This window comes from Monodelphis domestica, chromosome 2, assembly GCF_027887165.1.
Source record: "Monodelphis domestica isolate mMonDom1 chromosome 2, mMonDom1.pri, whole genome shotgun sequence".
Lineage (NCBI taxonomy): Eukaryota > Metazoa > Chordata > Mammalia > Didelphimorphia > Didelphidae > Monodelphis > Monodelphis domestica.
Window position 1 is genome coordinate 163,323,530 of NC_077228.1, and position 19,387 is coordinate 163,342,916.

The 19,387-nt window shown below is 40.7% G+C and overlaps 1 protein-coding gene across 2 annotated transcripts; it reads left to right on the forward strand.

Moving 5' to 3' along the window:
* The first annotated feature begins 110 nt into the window (after positions 1–110).
* On the forward strand, positions 111–18,592 carry LOC100029540 (intelectin-1a-like). Of its 2 annotated transcripts, none has more exons than XM_056816151.1 (8): positions 111–312; positions 11,282–11,368; positions 12,704–12,805; positions 13,939–14,186; positions 14,972–15,130; positions 15,247–15,367; positions 15,730–15,833; positions 18,327–18,592. In XM_056816151.1, exons 2-8 carry the CDS (start codon positions 11,308–11,310, stop codon positions 18,477–18,479), a joined length of 948 nt encoding a protein of 315 aa, XP_056672129.1. In that variant the 5' UTR covers positions 111–312; positions 11,282–11,307; the 3' UTR covers positions 18,480–18,592. The 2 variants fall into 2 exon arrangements, with proteins under 2 accessions (XP_056672129.1, XP_007481691.2); XM_007481629.3 differs by lacking the exon at positions 111–312 and adding an exon at positions 3,263–3,921.
* Positions 18,593–19,387: the final 795 nt, after the last annotated feature.

The window sequence follows — 19,387 nt, forward strand, 5'->3', positions numbered from 1 at the left end:
CACCCCGGCGGTGTCCCCCTCCGGCCCCCATTGTCCCTTCGCCTCTACACACACACACACACACACACTGACACACACACACACACACACTGACATACACTCACACGCGCGCGCACCCAGGCACACACAAGCACACACACAGAGACACACACCCTTCGGGCTGTGTTCCCCTGTGCCCCAACCCCGGACGCAGAAGGAGAGAGAACGGAGGCGAAGCAGGTCCCAGAGGGAAGGAACCCCGGTTTCCAAATGAAGAGGGTGGCGGACAGGCTTCCTGGGCAGGGACCTGGGCTTTGTGCTGGCCCTTGAAAGGTGAAGGAGGCCCTTGGAGGGCGGCACGCTGCGGCGAGCAGGCAGAGCTCTCCACGCACCGGCAAACCGTTTGGCCCCGGACAGCTGGGAGACGCAGGGAGGGCCTGGAGCGCCTGGCGGTGGGGCCGGACGCTGAAGGCCAGAGAGCCGAGGGCACCGGGGCGGAGGGGAGGCCGCCTCCTCCGGGCCTAGGTGGCGATGCCCGTCTGCAGGGAGGATGGCTGGGCGGAGGAGCAGGGTCAGGGCCCTTTGGGAAGACCAAGTGGAGGACGAGGCGCAGGCGGCTTGTGGGGCGGCGGCGGGAGCGCGTTGGCTTGTCCGCGCCCTGGGTGGCGGTGTCAGGGGTCCGGGGAGGCGGGGAGGCGGTGCGCGGGGTGGGGGGCGTGGCGGGGACGCGTTGGGGGCGCGGCGGGGGCGCGGGGTCTGGCGCGGACCGGAGAGGGACCCTGTCCTTCCTCCCGGCTGGCTGGCGGGCCCCGGCTGTCGCAAGCCCTGGGCATTTCTGAACCTGGTGGCGGGGCGAGGCTTGTGGCTCCGGGCCGGCCGAAGGGGCAGCGGCGCGGGCGCCTGGCGGGCTCGAGTGAGGCTGGGCGGCGGCCCATCCGCAAGGAGGTTCTCTTTGTTTTGGAGCTGATTCTCGAGGCTCTGGCCTCTACCTCAGGCCTATACTAATTCAATTCATGGTTTTGAAACTCTGCATTCTTACGTTTATATATGGAAAAACAGGTTTTGTAACATCAGTTGAGAATAAAATTACATTCAGAGATCTTATATCCTGCCTAATAGCATCTGTAAAATTGCCAAGTGAAGTAACCATGATACATTTCAAGGCTCACACTTCTGGCCAGGATAACATATCCCAAGGGAACTACAGGGTTGACCTAACAGCAAGATATGCAGATAGATTTGGTCATTACCGTGTTCTGAATCTTTGTCTTGTGGAAAAGCATGATATTATAAAAGTATACCACAGAGATGAAATTCATTCATGGAAAAAATACCTCGAAGCCAAATTAATGAAAGGAATATGACTAGCTGAGGGAGGGAATCCCAAACTGCCCAGAAAGCTTCATCAATATATGTATAATGTAATTCACTCCCAAGGTCATTATGGAGTTCAATACATGTTAGATGAAATCAGAAGGTTTTGGACAGCCCCAGGGATATCTACAAACACTATTAGAGTTTGTCAGGCATGTGATATATGTAGGAAGTTCAATCAAGATCATTTCAAGAACAAGGCTCTGGGAGGAAGAACATTAGCCCATACACCTTTCCAATGTTTGCAGATTGACTTCATTAATATGCCTAATGACAAGGGATACAAATATACACTTTTAATCATGCATTGTCTGGCTAGATGGATAGAGGCATATTCGGCTAAGAATAACAATATAGCCATAGTAGTGAAAACACCACTGAATGAAATAATTCCTAGATATGGCATTCCTGATGTTATTGTCTTAGAAAGGGGTTCTCATTTTACATCACAAATATTGCAAGAAATATATAAGAATTTAGGGATTGAGAATAGCCTACACGATGTCTCTAGAACACAGAGCTCAGGTCAGGTTGAGAGGATGAATAAAGAGTCAAAAAGAACCATAGGAAAACTCTGTGCACAAGCACACCTAAAGTGGACAGATGTTCTTCCTTTGGCTCTATTCTACCTTAGAACCAGACCCAGAGGAGACTTGCATATTTCCCCATTTGAAATTCTGTATGGACAACTGTTGTGGCATGAATGGACAGCTAAACCATCTTACATATACATGCTAAGAGGAGAATGTCAACTTCACACCTATCTGGTAGAAATACAAGATAGATTGGAAGAACTCAGGAATCTGGGATTATTATTATCTGGATTCAAAGAGTACCCCTAGAATTCTCACTGCACAATATCAAACCAGGTGATTTGTGAAGAATTTTTTAGAGATACATCTACTGAGCTTAGATGGAATGGTTCACTCTAGGTATTCTTAATTACTCCTACATGCATCAAAGTAATAGGCAAAGATCAGTGGTACCAGGCCTCTCATGTTAAGCATAATGATAGCACAACAGAAAACCTAGAAGGAAATCTGGGAGAGACTGCAAGAATAATGCCTGAATCTGAAGAAATACCAAATGCCCTAGAGATAACCAAGAAGTTGCTCCTACAAATTAGAACAATGAGAGTAAGGAAGAGATAGAATAAAGCACTGCACAAATACATACAATAATCTGAATATCACTAATCTCTGCTAGATCAACAATGAAATGTTCACTGAACAACTGAAAAAACTTCCATCTCCAAATCTTCAAATGATATAACAGAAATATGTAATTATAATACATTACAGAATTGATATATTACATACACATACATGAAGATGTATATAACATGTTACATGCACACATGAAAAAATAAATCTTACATGTGTAAAGGGTGAAATTATGGTTGAGATTGAAAAAAATCTAAATTTAAAGGGTCACCAAGGGAAATCCCAAATAATAAAATACCCAAGTCAGCTGCCAAATTTTTATGGTGATTTAATTATAACAAGAGGAAGAAAATATTAGAGGGAGAGAGAGAGGGAGAGAAGGAAAGAGGGAGAGAAGGAAAGGAGTTTAACTCAACCACTCTGGCTCAGGCTGAGCCAAAGCAGGCGTTAAGGCCTTGGAGAGCCAAGGCAGAGAAGGGAGTCAGTCTTTATCACTCATGTGACCGATCTGAAGAAAAGCTGTCTGTGGAGCTCCTCCAAGCTAGAGCTCCAGGATAGCACTGAACCCTAGCCCTCTCCACAGGAAGTCACGAGAACTCCAGAGGCTGTTCTCTACCTCACTTCCTGCATCTCACATGCGCCAACGGTGGCTCAAGCTTGACTTAGGACAGCCCTGAGGTCTGTCCTTTTTTTTTTTTTGCACATGTCTGTTGAAGGCCATTTTCTCAAATAATTAAATCTCGAGTTTGCTGCAGCCCTTTCTAATCTTGTTAAACTAAGAAGGGAGGAGAAATGTAGTTTCCAAGACCTGATTCTGTTATTCCCAGTATCTCTATTGTTATTGATCAGGAAATAGCTAAATCAGATCTTCTAAAGAATGGTCTGATTAGGATGGAATAGTTTTGAAATTCACACATGCACATGAAAAGAAAAATCAATCTTTCATGCATGCACACAATCTTACACACATGCATGATGCTGTATGTTATAGTCATCAGAGAACAGGGGACTTCATTCAAAGTGAAACAATGGACAAATATGTACAGAGGAAGTTCACCAGACTAATAGAATTACTTCAATCAACACCAAGGACAACAAAAGAATTTTAACAACAAGAACTGATAATAATGGGTCACTTAAGATGGATCTTTGTGCACATTAATTTCACATATAGGGAATTGCATCCACTTGCACAATAGAATCAACACAGGAAGAATGAATGATAGATCTTCAGGCAACAAGAGAAGAGAATTTCCTGAAGAAGAGAAAGTATGCATCCAACACTACATAATTAGTACATGAACATAGATACACACTGACATGTATATTTTGGGTTGCATCATAGATAAGATCAACCTATATGAACTTTATAATTTACAATTGAACTTCTGAAGGACTCATACAGGTAAGAAAATACATTAATTCTTGTCTGAATGACTTCTGGTCAGAACTTTTGTATATATGTAATATGTATTTCTACATATGTAATGTTGTACATTACATGTACACATGTAAAATACTAATGGTCTAACACACTAACACATAGCATAGGGATTCTAATATATTAATCACTAACAGACAGGGAAAGATTAGATCAGGAAAGTTTGGAACTAGAGATAGACTAGGGACAGATTAATATATTGAATGATATGATTTTTTAAAAAAAGAGGAATTATTAATACTACAGATGTTAGAAGAGTTCATGTGATCTCATAGTTATAAATTTGTTATTGTTTATTGGGATAAGAAAATTTAGATTGTTACAGAGAATGTTACATTATTGAAATATTGTTAGTATGTTGAAAATACCCATGTATTTAAAATACTTTCCTACCTCCCACTTTCCTATAATCCTAATCTTAGACATAGAATTAGGCAGATTAGGAGATTTAAGATGCTAAGGTTTGTTATTTTGGGGGGAGGAGGAATATTTAGAGTAGTAAATTTTACAGAATAATTAGGATAGAATTTATAACTAAGAAGGTAAATACTGGACTTTGGTACAGATGTCAGTTTGAATCTGTACTACAGATAAGAGGGGAGTTGTGAAGGAGTGAGTTACAGACTGCACTGGAAGAATGTGGTCTGAAGGAAACCTCAGGCAGGGAGAGAATGGAATTTTGCTGGCAATGGGGGATTGAGCTAGAACCTCTAACCAAGAAAAGCTGATGAACAGTTGGGAGTGGGTTCTTCTCCTTTTGAACTGGAAAGGGAGAGGAGCAGCTTGCTGAGCTCAACCTGTTGTTACCCTCATCTATCTAAAGAAATCAGATTAGCCATCCTTCTTCAGTAGTGGTGGATAGAGACTTTTTTCCCTTTGGGGAAGATAAGAGACTATCCACAAGAGAAGATTTTCATTTATCTCTTCAATCACTGTATATCTCTATATATCAGGAGAATACAACAGCCTGACTTCACAATCTCTTTAGGGACCCAGGTCCCCAGACCTGAGCCCTCAACCCCTGAAGGGAATTTAGGGACTTCCTAATTTCCCTCTTCCCCAAACCTATCATTCTTGAATACAAAAAGAATAAATAGATCTTCTCAATCCAGAAGAACTGAACATCTTATTCTTCTAATGTACAAAGGGGATCAGGAATAATATCAATCAAGGGAAGAAGAAACAGAAACCAGAGATTGAAGGGATTTTATCCTTACCATTCAGCTCTGGACAGTGATCAAGTCTCTCACCTTCCCTTGTGTAGCTCTACCCAAAAGAACAAGTAGTTCTTCCTTTTTATCTGCCCTCTCTCTCTCTTAGGTCTGTCAACTTTAGTTCCTGATCCCCTGCTAGTACAATAAATAACAACCCTTTTACAAATAAGATTCAGACTCCAATCATGGTCAATTAAAATTGGAGGTCCCCTTTTCTAACTATTTCTATAGGCCCTTAAGTACAGATCATTAGAAATCTTACTTAGCTAAAGTTAACACTTCATGAGTTCTGATCTTTAATTACCAATATACATGGTTGTTTGGGAAATGGAAAATTTCAGTTTATAATCTGGACTCTTTGCTGATCACAGTAATTTATGATAAAAGGAAATGGCAGAGAAAAGATCATAACTGTCCTCACTGGTTCCATTAGGTTCATGCCTTAAGAGGACACAGAGTGACTTAACATTATTTGATTTCATGTATAGGCTGAAACTATCATTGGCTCATGCCATAACTATTTCACTCAGGGACCATCAGAATCCTGTGGGTCTTACCAAGTCAGAAGGATCCTATCTCAGCTTCAGAATGAGATCATACTTTTGTCTTCCTTTAAGGACTTTCACTTGTCTTCTGAGTGCTTCATCATTATTCTCTTGAATGGTGGATCAATCATCAGACAGCCCTACTTGAATTCCAAGCTCACAATATCAGTTGAGGTCCCCAAAACTTTTTACCTTAAATGGAAAAATCCTACCAATTACAGCTCAAAGAATTCATTTTTGTCAGTGGTCCAATATCATAAACTTGAAATTCCATAAAAAACCAAGTTTTTTGTCTTACTTACTCTAATGGCTTCTTAAGACCCCATAAGTTTACAAATAAAATGTTTTTCTCTTTAACTTTTCCATAAAATAAATATCAATTCTGCATATTCATATGCTTTCTTTCATTATTTTTAGTTCTTAAAGATTCTTCTTACTTAACAATATATCTAGATTTTATTCCAATTTATTATAATTTATTCAGTTCTCAGAGAATACTCAGGGCTATGAGGGTTTGCCCCTCCTTCTTGACAGTGGGGAAATGAGATAACTAATTGCTTAAACTTACTAGTGAAAAAGAAATATACTTGCCAAAGGAGATATATTGATTGGAAAGGACCTAGATGGATTGGTGATAAAAAAAACCCACCTAGGGACCTTCCCATTAGGAAAATGGTAGGTAAGGTACTAACTCTACATGACTCTATTTCCTCCCACTTTCTAGGCTCCTCTCAGGAGAGAGTTATTTGGATCTTCTTTAAACCCTTCTTGGCCACTTCCTGCTTTTTCTAACCCCAAAAGACGATCTGTTTACTTTGCCAAACTAAATATCCCAGATTGTCTCTAAAAGGCTGAAGAGACTGGACTCACTGATAGACTGAGTCCTTCCCCAAGCCTGGGTTTGGCTTCTTAGGTAAAACCCAAAGTCCCAGATGTGAAATCCTTTGGTTTACCTTAGCCAAATTGCCACAGCCAAATTGTCTACAGCCAGATTGTTCACAGCACTTCAGGGAAACACAGATTTCCTACTAGGTATTCTTCCAAAACCCAAGAACCTCCTAGTTTTTCCAAAAAACTAATTAGTTCCCAGGAGTTGATGGAGCGGCTGTTCTCCCTTCTACCTCAGAGAAAGGACAGTTCAGGGTTGACAGTTTTTTTCTCTGTTATCTCCCCAAACCCCCCTCTGCAGAGTTTCCCCTTCTAGAATCTTTTCCAGGGTTTATGGCTAAATTCTCCTCTCTCCTCTTTAGAGACAATCTGCATTTTTCCCTATCCCTCATTCCTCTATCCTTACACTAGTCTCAAAACATTCACTCTACTTCTCTTCAAAACCTCTGCTCAAAGTAGAAGAGAATTATCTGTTTTGCCTTCTGCACCTCACATTCCTGCATTACTGGACCTTATATATTCATCATATTCTAATCCAATATTCCTCTCATCTTCTTCTACTTGTTTTTCAGCATTCAATATTCAAATAAACTTCACTCTATCAGGCATTTTTTTTACCTGCTAACTAGTAGCTCAGAAGAATCCAGATTATTCTTCCTCTTAAAAACTGCATTATTTACATATTATATCTTCAGTACATTGGTTTCTCCAATTCACCAGACATTAATTTAGTCCATAGTACAGATTCATAAATCATCTGTGATCAAACAAAATCACATTATATAAGCAGACTGCATTTCTACACATGTTCGAATTCCCCACTATGACATTACAGTCTTTGAGCACATTATTGAACCCCCAACAAAAGTTTCATTCTCCAAGAGTTCCCTTGTTCCTCTCTTCTTTATTCCACTTATCAGAATCATGATTTTACAGACTGTACCCATAACCAGCCTTGGGACAGTGAGATAAGTTCAGGGAGATACATTTTCAAGGGAAGATGATATCTTCAAGAAAGTTCCTCTGTGTTCCTTTGTTAACCTCCTTCCTGGACTTGTTTCCAGACTGAAGTGAAGAGTGAGATAAACTTAGCTCCATGTTCCCCCTCCCAGTCAGGACAAAATCTTGCCTTTCAAAACTGTGCTTTTACCCCCCACCTTTGAATATTGGGGTTACAATTCAAATTTTTTTCCCTGAGAATTAATACTTAGTTCCATTTTCCATATCCCCCATTCCAGAAAAGTACCTATTCCTCTTTGATGCCTGGGTCTCAGAATACATATATTCCTTAAAGGTTCACCTTGGGTGTCACTTCCTCTGTCACTTTTCCTCCAAAAAATTACTTTGTACCTATTTCTGTGAATATATATTTAATGTCCATAGGCAAATGTAACTTCCTTGAGGCCAGGTTCTGTTTTGTTTCTGTCTCTGTGTTTTCAGGACTCAGTATTAGTGGTGTGGACATAATAGGTGCTTTATAATGATTTGCTGAATTCAATGGAAAGTGAAATATTCTCTTCTGTCTGAGTAGAACCATGGTCAATGGTCACTCCTTCATATCGTTGTCACTTCTATTTCTTTGGAAATGGCTTTCTTTTTTCCTACTGCTAGATTTTACCTGTCAGACTAGGTACAATGATTTATTCATCAGTATAGTTCTACAAACTTGTTAGTCCTCTCTTCAAGAATTAATATTCACATATTAGGTGGTTTTGTCATGTTTTGTCCAAGTGTGTTTTTATGAGTAGGTTACTAATAGGCTAGGGAAAATAATTGTTAGATTTCAGTTGACCCTCTGATTCTTATCTCTTTTTAAAAAAAGATATTTCATTTTACAGGTGTATCTAATAATAATTTTCCACATGAGTTTTCTGAAATTATAAGATCTAAATTGTCCTGTTCCTTTCTTCCCTCCCCATTTGCAGAGATGATTGGGGTTATATATATATATATATATATATAATCTGCATCACTTCAAGTGATTCTCTTCATCATTTCAGGAAGCTCATTCTGAAATCATTCTGTTCAATATTTCTTAAAGTACAATAGGTATTCCATCATCATTATATATATTTAATTGATGGACATCCCCTCAATTTCTAATTCTTTGCTACCCTAAAAGGGTTGCTATAAATATTTTTGTACAAGTAGGTCATTCCTCCCTTTCCCTTTTTTTCAATCTGATTCTTATCTTTTTTTAGAATCAATACTGAGTATTTGTTCCAAGGCAGAAGAGTGGTAAGGGCTAGGCACTGGGGGCTAAGTGACTTTCCCAGGGTCACACAGCTAGGAAGTATCTGAGGCCAGATTTGAAAATAGGACCTCTTGTCTCTAGGCCTGACTCTCAATCCACTAAGCCACCCAGCTTCCCTCTGATCTTTATCCCTTAAGGAGATGTGATATTCTCAAGCTATATATTCAAATCTGGCTATCCTAACCAACAAATGTTTGTTCTATAATGAATACATGTGGCAGATAAACTCACTTATCTAAGGCAAGAGCAAAACATAAATCAGAGAAAGTATACATATGAAAATTTGCCAGATAACACAGGGTAAACAAACCCTCTCAATAGGAGTGAGACTTTTCATATTCACCAAGAAGAGTCCCAGATAATGCTCAAGAGAAAGTTTCCAAAAGTGTCAAATGTAGTAAAATAGGGTTAGGGAGATGATCAATATGACAGCTTCCAAACATGTTGGGTTTTTCCTCCAGAGTCTTTCCCTTCAGGAACCTGAAGAGAATCTGGAAACTTGTATTTTTTCTCAATGGGTTTATTTTGTATCCTGCAACTTTGCTAAAGTGATTATTTCCACTACCTTTTTAGTTGATTTTCTCAGATTCTCTAAGGATACCATCATATCATCTGCAAAGAGTGATAATTTAGATTCCTCACTGCCTTCTTTAATCCCTTTGATTTCTTTTTTCTTCTCTAATTGCTACTGCTCATATTTCTAGTATGATATTAAGTAGTAATAAGTAGAACAGCTCTGTTCCCCTCCACCCATGTGCTACACTGTGACCTCTGTTTCCCTCAAACATAGCTTCTATCCAACTTCACCACAGACTCAACAAGCTTCTGTTTGCACCACACCCTCACAAAGCATGTGAGCCACCTTCATCCCAGACAGGGGAGGGAAGAAGTACTTCCATTGGGTTGCCAGGCAGAGGCACAGATGAAGTGAGAAATATCCTCAGGCACATGAAAGGGGGAGGGTAAAAGCTCTGCCCTGAATCTCTCTGGCTTTTTAGTCACAAACTCCGGTGGGTGACTACGGACATGGCCATAGAGAGGGCTCTGTGTGCCCTTTTTGGAATGCATGCCATAGGCTCACCATCATGGCTCTAGACCTTACCAACTTCACCCTTCACACAGGCACAGAGAACACTAAAAAATGAGTCTTCAACAGTGAGGAAAATCCCATGAAATGAGCTTTGACACTGCCTAAGCCCACAGCAAAGAATCCAGAGTCTCACTCTTCCTTTTAGAACAGAGCAAATCATTCACTGGTTGGGACTGATAGGATAAAAAATTAAATCACACAAACAACTCCATAAATAGGTATTGAACAATTTAGGATTGTTGAGACTTGCATTCCCTACAATTTAGAGTAGACAATAAATGCCTTTACAAATTGATGCCAACTTAGAGAGTAAAGGACAAAGAGCTGGTTTTCTTTCATTAAAGCATTTGTCCACATTGGCATTTCTATAGGGAAGTTGTTAGATCAATACACAATATTATCAGTTTTTGTGATAACATCAGAGATATTCTTCTACTGCATCCATCCTGAGTTCTAACAGGTTGGTTGGATCCTTTGAAAATACTCTGAAGTTTTGCTCTTTCCCTATTGTCTTCTTTACCTACCATATGCTATTTAAGGTAAAAGAAGACCCTCAGGGCAGGAAAATTTTGGCTTCTTCCCAATGCCATACTTTCTGCTAGAGTGAAGTTTTGGGGACAAGGGCCCTGGTCCTGTGGGCCAGAGTTATTCTCCTCATTGACCAGTGTCTGAGGGGAGGGGCAGCAGAACAGGTTATTGGGGCAGAGCTCTATAAAGGACTGAGTTTTTCACCCCCAACAAAGGAGAAACCTCACTCAGAGGAGGGACAGTCATAGAACACACCTTTCTCTGAAGCTGTGAGGAGGCAATAAGTCAAGAAAGTCACAGCTCTGTGGGCCTCAGGTACTGGAAGGGAAGGAATGGTGATGGCTGAAGTTTCAGGTCTTTCTCAACCTCAAGGTGGAAGGTCCAGACAGGGATGAACATTTTAATCAGAGCATTTATAGCAAGGAAATCAACAAATCCTATAAATCAGAACCCGATGTCTTGTTTTGTTGATTGCCTAAACTTAAAGAGTATATGTCAATAATGCAGATTTAACTTAAGTGTGTCTGGCATACATTAAAAATATATGTATATAATATATTATAGCATTTTATATGCACACATATATGCATATATGCTAATCATTTAAATGTGTATTTTGTGTATGTGTGCATTTATTTCTTCAAAGAGCTGGTTGTTTAATATTTACCAGCACTCTCAGAGTATGTCCCAGGATAGGAGGCCAAGGCCCTGAATTGTTCTCTCAAAGGACTTCTAAGCCTGGGGTCAGTGCCAGAAGAAGTAGTTTGTAGAATGGGAAATAATAGTCTCTAACCTCTCTTTGCAGTGACAACTGTTTGCATTGAGAAGATAATGATGTGGCTTTCTACATTGCTGCTCCTGATGCTGTTGACCAAAGAGGGCTTTGCACATGGTAAGTCCAATTTCCTGCTAGCAAATTCTGCTCTTCATCCGATGATGAATTCAGAGAGCCCATAAGGGAGAGAAGGAACTGGAACTGTCTTGAGGATGATGTCAGGGTTTTTTTTTTGTTGATGTTGTTTTTTTAGTCAGAAGAGTGCCCACATCCTACCTCAAATTTGAGACAGCTGCTTTCTGAGTTCTGAGACAAGTTGGAGTGGGAGGAAGTTGAAGTATCAGCCCCAAATAGTCAGAGGGTTATCTGTGACCTATGTCCCAGGGGAAGAATTCTACCTTTTTAAAAAACTCTTAACTTCAGTCTTAGTATCAATACTGAGCATTGGTTCCAAGGCTGAAGAGAGAAAAGGGCTAGGCAATTGGGGTTAAGTAACTTGCCAGGGTCACACAGCTAGGAAGTATCTGAGGCTAGATTTGAACCCAGGACCTTTCTGTAACTAGGCTTAGCCCTCTATCCATTGAGTCACCTAGCTGTCACATGGCATTTTAAACCACTTCATGGGTTCCATGTGAACTGAAATGACCTCCAGGAATTGATGCAGAGCAAAAGGAGCAGAACAAGAAGAATGTTTTACACAGAGGCGGATACATTATGTCACAGTTGAATGTAAGAAACATGTAATGATCCAGGAGAACTCTGAGGGATTCATGAGAAAGAACACTCTCCACATCCAGAGGAAGAGCTGTAGGACCAGTAATGCATTAGAAAAATATATGATTGACCACATAGTGCAATTGGGATGTGATTAAGGTTTTGATGTGAAAAGATCACTCTACTGGAAATATGAATAACATGGAAATAGGTTTTGAACAATGATAGATGCATAACCCAGTGGAATTGCTTGTTGGCTTGGGAGGGGGAAGGATAAAGAGGGGGGATCATGAGTCATGTAACCATGGAAAAATATTCTAAATAAAACATTTTTAAAAAGACTTCATGGGATGGAATGCTTTAGAAAACATGTTACAATGGGAGTGATTAGGGGCAGCTAGGCAGTTCAGTGAATAGAGAGCCAGGCCTGGAGAGTTGAGGTCCTAGGTTCAAATCTGACTTCAACGAATCCCTACATAGACCCTCAAACTGGACACCTTCTCTCTTGGGTGAACTGGGTAAGTCACTTAACACCACTTTCCTAGCCCTTTCCTTTCTTCTGCTTTAGAACCAATACTTAGCATGATTTCTAAAATGGAAAGTAAGGGCTTAAAAAAAATCATAAGGAATGAGAATGAGCCCTGATCTCTTCAAGGACAGATGAAACCAAGACCCTCTGCTCTGTGGTAGGAACTTGTGCAAACCAGTAACTGTAAGCATTCTCTTTATGTTTTTGAGACCCGAATCTATTCATGCCTGTACAACCAGCCTGTGCTGCTTTAAATGGAACCATACCTCAATGCTGCAAGGAAATCAAAATATACTGTCCACTGTTAACTGGTAAGTAAAGACAAAGTCAGGCTGGCTCTGGGATGCCAGGGTCTTCAAAGTGCAAACTGAGCCACTTTTCAGCCTATCTCATTCCAACTGTGGCAACCAGATGTTTGTCTAGAAGATGGCAATCCTAATGGAGTTTTAGCAGACTCAATTCAGAGAGGACAGAAAGCAATAAACTTGCATTATCCTTGTTTTTTTCCATTTTATTTCCTTCCATCTCTTGCCCCTCTTTCTTCTCTTTCTTGGCTACTCTTGCTGTTGTTGTTGAGTCATTTCAGTCATGTCTGCCCTTCCTGATCCCAATCGGGGTTTTCTGGGCAGACCTATTGAAATGGTTTGCTATTTTCTTCTCTAGCTCTGAGGCAAATAGGTTTAAGTGACTTGCCCAGGGTCACACACATCCAGTGAGGATCTAAGGCCAGATCAGAACTCAGGAAGGTGAGTCTTCCTAGCTGTGTGATTCTGGGCAAGTCACTTAAACTCAAGTGTCTAGGCCTCCCAACTCCTTTGCCTTGGAACCAATACTTAGTATAGATTTTAACATGGAAGGTAAGACTTTAAAGAAAAAGCCTGTGATGTTTAACTTTACATTAATAAAGTCTCACATGCTGGTTCATGCCTGCAAGTCATTAATATCATTTAAATGATTCTTTTTTCATTTCTACAGGAGTGGATAAGAGAAAGCATATGTAACCTAGTGGAAGAATGCTAGACTCAGAGCTAATTAAGGTAGATTCAATTGTTCTGTTGCTAATTAGCAGGTCAATATAGGTAAGTAACAAGTGAGACTCAGGTTCAAAATCTATAACATGAGAATCAGAAAACATGCATTACCCATCTCACTGAGTAGTGTTTAGGAAATCTATTTGCACTCTTAAATATTATACAGGAGAATGTTATTATAATGCAGAAAATAGTCTCAATAATAGGTTTTCAGTAGGGATTCTTATGCCCTACTTCAGCTCAAAAACACTCTCCGAGATGGAGGGGAAAGAGAGTTTCTCTAGTAAGGAAAGTCCCAAGGCCAGGTCTGGGTGAGTCCTCAAAGGTGTTTCCTCTGTTATTTTGGTCTTTTCCCATCCTTTGGATTTCTCCTGGGCTGTCACTGAGTGAGCCTGTGTGACTGTCCTCTGCAGATGGCCTGTACTTCCTCCGGAGTGGAAATGGGAACATCTACCAGACCTTTTGTGACATGAGTACTAGGGGAGGTGGCTGGACCCTGGTGGCCAGTGTGCATGAGAATCACTTGGCAGGGAAGTGCACCCAGGGGGATCGTTGGTCCAGCCAGCAAGGTAACAGAGTCGACTACCCTGAGGGTGATGGGAACTGGGCCAATTATGCCACCTTTGGATGTGTAGAAGGTGCTACCAGTGATGATTACAAGGTAAGTCCATGGTTTCTCCTTGATCCTCTGTCTGAATGTCAAATGCTTCTTGTGTAAATGAGTGTGGTTTACTTGTAGTTATCACCCTATGGTCCTTGGATAATTTAGTTGAGGAGTTTCATCTGCTAGGACTGGGTTATTTATTTTTCCTTCAACAATGTGTCATTTTTCCTTATTAAATCTAAAAATGATTTTTAAGCATTCATTTTAAGACATTTTTGAGTTCCAAGTTCTATTCCTCCATCCCTCTCCTCCTGCTTCTCTAAGCCATTTGATATTGGTTATATCACACAAAACATTATTTCCATGTTGGTCATGTTGTGGACGAAGACTTGAAAAAGTGAAGGAAAAACCAACCATGAAAAATGGTTTGCTTTGATCTATAATCAAGCTTCATCAGTTCTAAGCTAATTATTTATGTGGATCAGGTTTGACCCCAGCAGGTAGAAGCAGGAGCAATAAGTGCCAAGTGATTAGAGTTGTTCAGAGGTAGAATGGATTACCTTGAGAGTGGTGGGCTCCCTTCATTGAAGGTCATGGAGCCAGAAATCCCTTCCTAGATATATTTTAGTAGAGAATGTTTTTTGCTTATAATTCACAGTGATGGCTGCTGGGGTCTCTTCTAACTTGCCAATTCTGTGATTCTATGTTTTGCAATGTTGCCCACATATATGATCAGTGGGTCTCCAAAGCTTACAGTACAATTAATAAGAGATTTTAGTTCAGTCCAAGTCTTTATGTGTCCTCCTGGAAGACATTGGGCTCAGACTCCTGTTGTCCTCTAGAATCCAGGTTATTATAGCATTCAAGCTGAGAATCTGGCCATCTGGCATGTGCCCAACAAGACTCCCATGGAACAGTGGAAGACTAGTTCCCTGCTGAGATATCATACTGCCAATGGCTTCTTAAGTGATTTGGGATCGAATCTCTTTCACCTCTATAAGGTAAATTGGGTTCTTTTGTGGCAGGTGGGTGGGGAGCCTCCCTGGCAAGTGTTCTCAACAGGATTCCCACAGTCTTATGCTCCTCTCCTCATGGCATCATTTTTTGTATCTTTTAGACCTATCCAGTGAAATATGGGGCTGGTCAGTGTGAGATTGACAATGGTCCAGCTGTGCCTGTCATCTATGACTTTGGTGATGCACGAAAAACTGCCCATTATTACTCTCCACTTAGCCAGAGTGAGTGTTTGTTGTGTGAACCCCAAATAATTATATTATCTCTTCTCCTCCTTCTGAGCTTTGTGCTGTAATAGTGAGGGCTCATAAAATGCATATGATAGTTTTCCTCCAAATCTCAGACAAGCAAGGGAATGGCACTGAAGCCCAGGGTTGGTGATGTCTTTCAATGAACTTAGTCCCTTCTGACTGTCTGTCTTGGTTAAACCTGAGTATCTGCTCAGAGACGTGCTTGCAATGATGTTAAGCCACAGTCTGGGTTCTTGGGCACATCATTCAAGGAGCTACAGGGCTTCCCCTTCAAAACTAATTCCTAAATGTTTGATTTTCACTATGATCAGACTAGTTCTCTTGTATCTTGCCAGGTGAAATAGTTGGAGGTTTTGTCCATTTCCGGGTATTTAATGGACAAAACGCAGCCAATGCCCTGTGTGCTGGGATAAAAGTCATTGGATGTAACACTGAACATGTGAGTTCTGGGACCCATCAGATGGTTTGGAGAATAGTAATTCCAGAAGCTTTGATCCTAGTAGAGTCAAAATGGAGCCTTACATCAACGCTTTGTTCACTGTAGAGAGGGAGAGGGAGGGAAAGAAAAAAGCAGCAATTGAGACAGACAGGCAGAGGCAGAGACAGAGAGAGAAAGAGACAGACAGAAAAGCTTGAGCTAATGGGATCAACAATAATAATAAGTAATATTTATATATTCCTTTAAAATATATCAGGTACTTTATACATATTTTCTCATTTGATCCTCACAATGACCCTGTGTGGTGGATGGTATCATTATCCCCACTTAACTGGGGAGAAAACTAAGACTGAGAGTTGCAGTGACCTTCCCAGAGTCATACAGCTAGGAAGTGACCATGGCACAATTCAAACTCAGGACTTCTTGACTCCATGTCCAGAATTCCATCTACTCTTGTTTTAGGAGTCTCACCTGGATTAGTACCAGCTCCTTTGTTTCAAGCAATCTCACTAGCCTGGGCAAGTGCTTCTCTTTCCAATTTCACTTAAGATACTGAGGGAATGGTCTTCTAGTTTTAGGTAGAGGCAGCTGCTTGACACTAGCTGTGTGACCCTCAGCAAAAATTTAACTTCTGTTTGCCTCAGTTTCCTCATATGTAAAATGGGGAAATGATAGCACCTACCTCCAACAGTTTCTGTGAGGATCAAATGACATCATATTTGTAAAGTGCTTGACTCAGTATTGTTAACATATATAACAACTAGTATTGTTATAAGGAAAGGTATGTGTGCAAAGAGAAGTGGCAAGAAACTAGCAGAAAGATTCTGGAACTTTGAAGGAGGGGTTAGGCTGGGACTAAAGCTGTTGGCTGTCTCTCTGGAGAATCTCTGGAGGTGGTGGTTGCAAAATTTTTTGGCGGCTAATACTGTCCTTTAGTGCTTGCTGTATTTCATCGAGAGGCAGTTAGTTCCTGGTGAACCTGATCCATCTGGAGTGACTGTGAGATTGGGTCTGGGCCTTTTTGGATCTAAGACCTTCCCCTGGCCCTAGCAAAGCCTTACACAGATGCTTTCCTTAAATGCAGTGAAGGGGGGTGTAGTTGAAGGTTAATTAAGATTTAGGGAGGATTAGAGTAGGAAATTCACTAGGAAGAAATCTCTGTGAAGAGATATTTAGATCTCGTGGGTTTAGGCAGACTGACCTTAGTTTAGATTATCCCAAATCCCTTTTTCACCTTCCCTTGTTGATTAAATACAACAAACTGTCCCCCTTTTTAAAACCCTTATCTTTCATCTTGGAATCAATACTGTGTAGTGGTATTGGTTCCAAGGCAGAAGAGTGGTAAGGGCCAGGCAGGGTCACAGAGCTAGGAAGTGTCTGAGGCCAGATTTGAACCTAGGACCTCCCATTTCTCAGCCTGGCTCTCAATTTACTGAGCTATCCAGCTGCTCCCAAACTGTCCCATTTATATGGTAGTCTGTGTATATTATCTCAGGACAGGCTCAGCCTGGACTAGGCCTGTCAGTCACAGATAACCTTCCCAAAGTTTATTCTTGTGATATTGGCCCTACATTGTAACATCCTATCCCATCCCCCAAACCCTACCATTATTTTAGTATATACTCTATACTATATAGTGTATACTGTATATAGTAAGTCCTATATACATGTAGTTATTATCATCATTGTTATTATTAGTTGCAAGATGGAAACCTTGGGTGGATATTTGGCCAGTTATTTTTTAATCTTCCTTTGTTCCAGTCAATTGGTTTACATCACATAAGGCAAGTGTATCAATCCCCATGATTCAATAAATGTGGGAAACTGACCTTCTCTGTTATGGAGATCAATTGCTTTTGCTCCATTGCATTGAGGCAACAGGCTAGAAACTGGCTAGAAAAGATCAAAGAACTCAGAGGCCATTGAGTGCAACCCTCTCACTTTATATGTGTTGAGACTGAGGTTTTTGAGAAGTGATAGAAGCTATAAGTGACTGAGGTGGGATTTGATTTAAGGACTATTTCCAATGAGCCAAATCATTATCTACAATGAGATAATCTTTGTAAAACATTTATGACAATGTCTGGCACAAAGTAAGTCATACATTAGTGTTCATTCCCTCCCCTCTCTCTCTCTCTCTCTCTCTCTCTCTCTCTCTCTCTCTCTCTCTCTCTCTCTCTCTCTCTCTCTCTCTCTCTCTCTCTCTTCTCTCTCTTTCTCTCTCTCTCTCTCTCTCTCTCTGCTTCTTTCCTATTGTTTTATTTTTAGAATTCTTAAAAAACATCTAGACCATTAAGAAGGCTCAGTATGACCTAGCTGTATTAACCCCACAAAGGCTAATTCAGTGCTATACTATGTTACTATATAAATAGTCCACATTGCCCTTTTCTTATCACATTTGGAACCTTGCCTTGCATTTCCCTCCCTTGACCATTCCTCTCAGTAAATATAAAGTTCCCCTGGTTCTTTCATTGCCATCTTTCTCCTTTGCAGCACTGCATTGGTGGAGGTGGATACTTTGAAGAAGAGGATCCCAGGCAGTGTGGAGATTTCTCTGCCTTTGACTGGGATGGCTATGGAACTCATACTGCTGGTAGCAGCAGTCGGGAGATAACAGAGGCTGCTGTGCTCCTGTTCTATAGATGACCAGCCATTAGCAGATTCAGGAATGAGTAACTTCCCGTCCCCTAAGAATCAACATGAGATGATTCCTCTGGGCATGGTGTTTGGAGAGAATAATAAATCCCATTAAATCATGACTTGGTTTCTTTGTGTCCTTGGCCAAGTCCCTTAGGCTCACCAGGTCTTCTTTATCATATATATATATATATATATATATATATATATATATATATATTTATATAAACATTATTTTATTTGGTCATTTCCAAACATTATTCATTGGAAACAGAGATCATTTTCTTTTCTTCCCTCCCCACCCTCCCACTACCTCTCCCATAGCCAACACACGATTCCACTTTTCCACAATTCCAAGATTCTTGATTCGAACACATTTCCATGTTGTTGGTATTTGCATTAGAGTGTTCATTTAGAGTCTCTCCTCAGTCATATCGCCTCCACCCCTGTAGTCAAGCAGTTACTTTTCATTGGTGTTTTTACTCCCACAGTTTATCCTCTGCTTGTGGATAGTGTTTTTTAGATACCTACAGATTGTTCAGGATCACTGCATTGACACTAATGGAGAAGTCCATTACCTTCGATTGTACCACAGTGTATCAGTCTCTGTGTACAATGTTTTCCTGGTTATGCTCCTTTCGCTCTGCATCACTTCCTGGAGGTTGTCCCAGCAGTGCTATGGCTGGGTCAAAAGGCAGACAGTCTTTTAGCGTCATTTCGGCATAGTTCCAAATTACCCCCCAGAATGGTTGGATCAATTCACAAATCCACCAGCAATGAATTAGTGTCCCTACTTTGCCACATCCCCTCCAGCATTCATTACTTTCCATAGCTGTCATGTTAGCCAATCTGCTAGGTGTGAGGTGATACCTCAGAGTTGTTTTGATTTGCATCTCTCTGATTATAAGAGATGTAGA

Bases quoted from the DNA above. Each gene is read 5' to 3' on its own strand.
- LOC100029540 (XM_056816151.1), top strand. From the start codon at position 11,308: ATGATGTGGCTTTCTACATTGCTGCTCCTGATGCTGTTGACCAAAGAG. The intron at 15,368-15,729 runs GTGAGTGTTTGT...GTATCTTGCCAG, and splicing joins TTACTCTCCACTTAGCCAGA to GTGAAATAGTTGGAGGTTTT. The intron at 15,834-18,326 runs GTGAGTTCTGGG...TCTCCTTTGCAG, and splicing joins TTGGATGTAACACTGAACAT to CACTGCATTGGTGGAGGTGG.